General features: G+C 43.0%; 1 protein-coding gene across 1 annotated transcript; it reads right to left on the reverse strand.

Moving 5' to 3' along the window:
- Positions 1 to 1,046: 1,046 nt before the first annotated feature.
- On the reverse strand, positions 1,047 to 6,231 carry STARD5 (StAR related lipid transfer domain containing 5). The gene is made up of 6 exons (XM_066328342.1): positions 6,142 to 6,231; positions 5,923 to 5,972; positions 5,689 to 5,821; positions 4,159 to 4,276; positions 3,032 to 3,125; positions 1,047 to 2,516 (listed from the first exon to the last, which is right to left on the reverse strand). The coding sequence occupies exons 1-6, from the start codon at positions 6,229 to 6,231 to the stop codon at positions 2,369 to 2,371; spliced, it is 633 nt and encodes a 210-aa protein (XP_066184439.1). The 3' UTR covers positions 1,047 to 2,368.
- Positions 6,232 to 7,104: the final 873 nt, after the last annotated feature.

A 7,104-nucleotide genomic window follows, 5' to 3' on the forward strand; every position in this document is an offset into this window, starting at 1 on the left:
CAAAGGTGGCGACTTTCTGTACCCTTCCTTGGTTACCTAATTGCACCAGGAAGTAGTTCAGGAGCTCAGGAGCTGTTTTCCATACACTTAACACAATGCCCCAAAAACAGCAATTGAGAGAAAGGGGAGGGCAGGCAGGAGAAGGTATTAATTAAATCCAGGCATTGAACTTGCTGTGGCCTTACCTCACAAGACAACTGTAAATTAATCCTTGAAAGAACATTCTTGACAAGCCCTCTGTCCTTAGACTTCCAAACACGTCCTCAGTTGAGCTCTCTTTTCCAAAAAATAACCTCTTATCTCAAAACAAAAATTTTATTAGTTGGTTAGCAACCAAAGTAAGAGAAAAATGTGAGAGGAAATCCTCTTATATTTTTTTGAACTGGTACCTATGTAAAAGTCTTTGCCAGAACATTTCTAACTCCAATTTGGCAAGGCTGAAGGCTGAATGTGAAGGGCTCTTAATTCCTGGATAGAAGGTGTTGAGCACTCAGAAGAGAGGATCTCAAGTTATTCCAGTGAAGTGTCTCACCATCTTTATTGCTCAAAGCATTAAAAAAATACTTACAAATAGCTAAGAAGAAGCCACATTATCTGCAAAATTAATTTGCATTACTTGCAGAACAATGAGTGGCAACCTCAGCTGTGCTGCTTGAAATTTCTGCTAATTAAATTCATGATAATCCTGGCAAGATTTGACAAGATATTGTAATTCATGCCTAACAACTTCAGTACACTTACAAAAATACGTATAAGCCTCTGTAGTATCAAGGCTCACATCTCTTCTCAGCGAACTTGTTATTCCTCCCAAGTATAGAAATCAGCAATTGGAACTAATGACCAAGGGCAAAGATCCTTGAGGGTGAGTGTTCTCACCAAAACACCTCTCATCCAAGTAGTGGACATCATCGGGGAAGGTTTTTTTCCCCCTTTTTGCCTAAAATTCAGAGAGATGCTGGAGCTCTAAGCAGCTCTTCAGCTTGTCTGATGGTAAAAGAGGTGTATGAGGAACCATTGCAAAGGATGATTCAGGAAAAACAGTAAGATGTAGCACAAAAATATTTATTTCACCACACTCACAGAAGTTTTTACATCTTTGTATACAAAGGAGACTGGACTAAAAACTGTTTGCTTGAAAAACTAGTCCATAGGGTGAGGTTTACAGTGGGGAACTCTTTGTGCTAGTGTCCATGTCCTATAACAAAAATAAAAAAATACAGGGAAGAAAGCGGAGCATATTAACTTTGCTAAATAATCGAGTTACCACAGTAAAATCACAACCTGCATTTAACTTACTCAGCAATTATTTTTTATTTTTTTAATTATATGCAAGCCATAATAGTGTCTGACATTCCTGCAGCAGCCAGCACTGTAGATACCTCTTAAAATGGACACACCTTGGCATACAAAATCAGGTGCTGATTTCCCAATGTAATGTTGGGAGGCAAACCAGTCTTACAAAAAAGCAACGTCCTTATGGCCTGTCAAGGCAAAGCTAATGAAAAGATTATTTACCCGTTAAAACCTCTCACCACAGGAAAGCAAAAAACATTCAGTTACAGTTCAAGATGGTCATTCCATGTGCCTTTCAAAAACCAGCAAGTAAAGTGCTTAATCCTCTTTATTTATTGCCTCTATGTCGGTTCAGTTTGTTTCATGACACTGTGAAACCACTGGTTTTGGTATCAGAGGGGGAAGGGAATGTGTCTATTTGGCAGCCCATACACCTGTGCATTGATTAGCACTGCTGGACCTTGACTTAGAAAAAGCACTTAAGGCATATTTACCATCAATATTGATGTCTGCTGGAGCAAACAAGTGAAATCCTCGACATAATCCCATTTGTTCTGGCTTTCACCATTTGCTGACTGGACCCACTGAGGCATTTTAGCAGCTCTAGGAGTGCTGGCAACAGGAGGGATACATCCTCTTTTGGGGGAGAAACATTTTTCCACAGGAGTCTACAGAGAGCTTCAGAGACCGCACAGAGCTGACCTGCACCTGGCTGTGGTACTCAGTGGAGTTTAGCAATGCTTCACCTCAGACACTGACAAAGAGTGGGCAAGAACAGATCCACTCCATCTTCTCCCTGCAGAGACACCACTGCTGCCTCCAGGATTCTTCCAGCCTCTGGTGTGGTATTTTTCCAGTCATTAAAGTGAAGAATTTCAAATTACATAAGAATGCATTGTTCTGCATGGGGTCAGGTAGAAAATGCTGTTTTACAAATGTATTGTACTCAGTTCATTGTTTCATGTCATCTTTTTTCTATCTGCTAAGATAGAAAAGCCCTGAGGCCAACTTTGTATTTTTTACCCACAAGCTGACAGGTTGTTTCCTACCCTCAGCATGTCAGCAATTCATCTTGTCATGCTTTTAATGCCTTAACAGCTTTGGTCAGGTTGCTATAAAATCCAGATATGCTAGATGGAAAAAAGGAATCCACCACTGTCTGGGGAAGATAGCCACCAAGATCCGTCTGAAAGAAAGTGAGAAGCTCAGTCCTGTTTGGCTCTCTGCAAAGACAAAGAAAGTGATTTTATAGCCTGTTGTTCTTAAGAGCATTAAGAACTTTTCAGTGACTCTTACTTGTATTAGAATAGATACTTCCATGAGCTTTTCTTTTTTTTAAACAGACAAGTTTCAGTCAATGTAGCTACAAAATTTATCTAGGCCCTAATTAGCTACATGAGTTTGTCTATAAATTATGGCAAATCAACCAGATACTCATTTAGCAAAAATTAAGACCATACTTGTATGTTTTGCTGAATTTGTAAATTTCAAGAGGTCAGGAGGAATTGCATCATGTTAACAGTTTCTGTAACATTGAAGACTTCCCTCTAGGAAATGAAGATAAACTAATTCATTGCACAAAAATGGGAACAAGAAGGGCACTCAGTCATAATGATTACTGGGAAGGCAGAAACATGCCATTGTTACAGGTCACATGTGGCCACATACACATAAACAGACCACAAAATGGATAAAGAGGTCATCAGAATTTGTAACATTCAAAGAGATTGTTTCTTACCCTGGAACAGGTATGCAGAAACAGCCACAGGGATAATTAAAACCTCTCACGAAATTTGGTTGAGGAGGACACAGGGGGTGTTCCACATTGGTGGCTGAAAGAGAAAGCATTGAAGTGAAGTGTCATTCTTCCAGAAGAAAGGAAAGAGTCCTTGGTATGGAAAAGCTCCAGATGGGAAGGAAACTCACTATTCAAAATGTATTTGAAAAGAACTGCAGTACAATCTTTTCAGTGTGGGGCTGACAAGTGGTCAGAAAAGAACCATTAAAAGGAACCACTCTGGCCTTAGAATGGGGAAATCAAAAGTGTTGAATTTAGAAGCAATTGTTACTGAGCTCCGAAGGAGGAAGTTTCATCAAGCCCATGTTGTGTGAGGGCACTGCTCTTCCTGAGAGGTCATTTGGGTCACTTCCAACAAATCCACATCCCACAGATAAATCACTTGGCTGCTGAAAAGCTAGCACTCTAGCATGTATATAAATTTCTGACAAGGCTTTTCTGAACTGGATAGGAAAATGGGACACCTGAACAGTGAGGCAATAAAAGCTCGGACTTGTAAGAGTTAAACAACAGAAAGAAAGTGGGAAAAAAACAAACAACCTTCTACACAGTGGCAGCCCCTTAGAAATCAGCACTATTTGTTTTCATAAAATCAATTATTTTCACATACAGGAGTGGCACATTTATTCAATGGCTTCACAGAAACCTGTGCAGAAATTGTTAAAACAGGATTTAGCCTAAATGGGACTCCTTTTAGAAAGTTCTGTAAACTCTTAAAACAAACAAACAAACGAAAAAAAAAAACAAAACAACAAACCCACACTCAAAATATCCTAGAATAAAACAGTAAATACTTATTTAATCTCTAAAGGACAGCAAGGGCACAAACCATAGGCCAGTCTTAGCATTATCTGAGTGTTAAGATGATTTATATACTCTGGGAGCAACAATGTAGAGAGATTACTATTTTCTCTTCTGGTCAAGATCAGGTGAACAACTACTGAACAGCTCATTACTTAGTTTCAATTTTATGTTCATTTCTAGTAACTTTTACTTTACAGTTGTTTCCAGCAGCCATTGCTATCTCCAAAGGAAACATGAACCTGTTGACAACACAAGTGCCTTACCAGCAGACTGCATTGTCCCATCTTCGTATTGCTTCATTACTACTACATCCACAAATTCCCTTGGTGAAATAATCTTCATGCAAGCTGAAGGGGTTGTGGTTCTGCACACAGAGACAGTCTGGAAATCACAGAACAGAATAATGTCAGTTGATGTTTTCAAAAGTACAGCAGAAAAATCCTTGTACTTTCCGGCATTCTTTTAGTTCTATTCTTTCTAAACTCCATCAAGGAGTTGTTCTACATCCTTTGTTGAACAAAATGTAAATCAGCACAGTCAAAAGGCACTACCTACCATGATCAGTCAAGGACAGGATAAAAAACAGAGTGACAAGGCATTGCTTCCATGTTCAGAGGGGACAGATGCCACAAGGGATGCTGAAATGCATATCTGGCACACCTGTGCTCCCAGGACAGTCAAAACCCTTGTCCTCCCAGGACACTAGCAAAGATAATTTCTTTGTGTAGTATACACAGGATACAACTTGATAACCCAGTTTGTTACACTGTACAAACATTAATGCTACCATCTGCTTCCCTGACTGGCTCTCCAAACAGAAGTTTCTACCACTGATAGGTGCTGGCACATCTGTGAATTTCAAGTGGCAGGCTACAGCATTCCTGAAGTTGTCTGTAATGAATACTAAATGCCCATAGGATTCCCCCAAGAAAAATAAACTTCCTGGAACTTCCACAAACATTTCTGGGACTGGTTGTGTTTGCATCTAGCTGCCTCCAAGCACACACAACCACTTCAGACTGGGGATCTAAATCCAATGCCCTTTTAATTTTCTGACATGTTTTAACAAAAAGGAATTAAACTGTACAAGCGTGGCAATAGAAACCGCTGCTCACATACAGCCCTGCTCATCTGTCTGCTCAACGCTTAGCATCTCCATTTTAATGACAAATGCAAATCACTGGGTGCTGAGGCCAGCTAAAGGCAGGGTGTGACGTGCAGGGCAGAGTGTCACAGCTGCCATGGTGAAAGATGGGAACTGAATTATGGCTGATGATGTGAATGCTTCACTGCTTAGCTAAGTCTGTGTACTCTCTAAACCTCCTCTTCCCTCACACTGAGCTTGCTAAAAACAAACGTGATTAGCTTGATTTGCAGCATTAAAAACAATGTTGTACAGGAATCTTTAATGTTATATATTTAATGTTATACATATATATATATATGTTCTATATTTATATACATACATGTAACATGTATATGTTCTGTGTCATACATTTGCATATTTTAAGTACACAGTGTTTAGCCAAGAATCATTTTCCTTTCCTTTCAGAAAGATAAACTATTATCTATATATGTGAAATAAAATGTATAAAGTTTATGGAAAAGGATAAAGAAAGCAAAACTAAACTAAACCAAAGGAAAAAAGGTTTCTTATCCAAGCATCGTTCAGTTGATCAAGCCAGAAACACAGTACACCTTAAGACTCTCTGCGTCCCTGCACGTAACAGCGGCCGTCTCATAAGGTCCAACGCTGCATAAACCTCGCCGGAACAGCTTTTTAAGGAACTTACATCACTGATTGTTTCGATGACCTCGAAGTCCTTCACGTTTTGGTCCCACTTGGTCCTGAGCCCGCCGGCCACCGGCTTGATGCACTCCCAGACATTGTGCGGGCTGGCGGGCAGGATGCCCTCTCCCTTGTACCTGCGGGGCACGAAACGAAACCGAACCGCGCTGCTCAACCCTGCCTGGCCCCGGCAGCGCCGCAGGCACGGCCCGGAGCCCCGGGAACGAGCCGTACTCACAGGTTGCCAGCGAACTCCGACGAGGGTCTCCAGGACACCGCGACCTCACCCTGCGGGACGGGAAGCGTTCAGCCCCCGGGCCGAGCCGGGCCGGGCCCTCCGCAGCCCCCGAGCCACCGTGCTGCGGCAGCCCCGCCAGTCCCTGACCCACCGCGCTGCGGCAGCCCCGCCAGCCCCTGACCCACCGTGCTGCGGCAGCCCCGCCAGCCCCTGACCCACCGTGCTGCGGCAGCGCCGCCAGCCCTCGGGGTCCCGCCGGTAGAGCCGCAGCTGCTCGGCCGCCGCCTCAGCGCGCCCCACGCAGTCCATGGCGGGCGGGCGGAGCCGCTGCGGAGCCCTTTGAGCGCCCGCGCCGCGCCGCCCCTGGGCCGATGGCGGCACCGCCCCTCACCTGAGGCCCGGCCGCGCCTCACGGGACCGAGAACGCTGCGGACGGGCAGAGCCGGGCAGCGGGGCTGGCACGGCCGGGATGTGCTACCGTGTGTGGGATCGGAGGCGGAGCCGAGCTTCCTCAGAGATGGGGCCGCGCTCGTCAGTGCTGTAATCCCAATGACACGGAGAGAAACGAGCGAAAAACCACCCAACCAACCAACCAACCAGCCAATCTTCATGTGGGCCTTGGTCTATGCTTTCTTCAGATGGTAGATGTTGATAGTTAGTGTATCAATAACAGAGTCTTCTTTATATGTTCACTGGAGGTTATCCCAGCCAGCTAGTTTAAGTATACTATATCAATACTACCACTATGCCTAATTTTCTTTACTAACAGCAGAAATAAAATCTTATATCCTTACCACAAAGTTATTAATCATATAGCACACATCTTGCGAAAAGCTAACTTTATAATAGTCATTTATAACATTCAGAATCTAAAAGAAGTGGGAAATTGCAGCGGTGTGTGAAAAACGGGATAGAATTTAGAAGCTATGAGTAATGAAGTGAGTCTTTTAAAGGCTGCGGATCGAGGCTCAGTTTAAAAGCTCAGTTTGCCACTGAGACTCTTACCATGCTGGTCTGAGGCTCACCAGAAAATTAATAGAGGATTTAGGATTTAATATAGAAGTCTGATTTACGTTGCCAAATAACTCCCCTGCCCGTGTGATACACTCTAAAGAAACTCACAATTCTCTCTAATTAGCCGTTTTACCTAGTTTTTTTGGGCCACAGCATATTCAAACAACA

The sequence above is a fragment of the Sylvia atricapilla genome, chromosome 13 (genome assembly GCF_009819655.1).
Source record: "Sylvia atricapilla isolate bSylAtr1 chromosome 13, bSylAtr1.pri, whole genome shotgun sequence".
NCBI classification, from domain to species: domain Eukaryota; kingdom Metazoa; phylum Chordata; class Aves; order Passeriformes; family Sylviidae; genus Sylvia; species Sylvia atricapilla.

Excerpts from the sequence above, each read along its gene's own strand:
- STARD5 (XM_066328342.1), bottom strand. The coding sequence starts at position 6,231 with ATGGACTGCGTGGGGCGCGCTGAGGCGGCGGCCGAGCAGCTGCGGCTC. Across the intron at positions 5,973-6,141 it reads GGCGGCGCTGCCGCAGCACG|GGTGAGGTCGCGGTGTCCTG; the intron begins GTGGGTCAGGGG and ends CCCGTCCCGCAG. Across the intron at positions 4,277-5,688 it reads TCATCGAAACAATCAGTGAT|ACTGTCTCTGTGTGCAGAAC; the intron begins GTAAGTTCCTTA and ends TGTGATTTCCAG.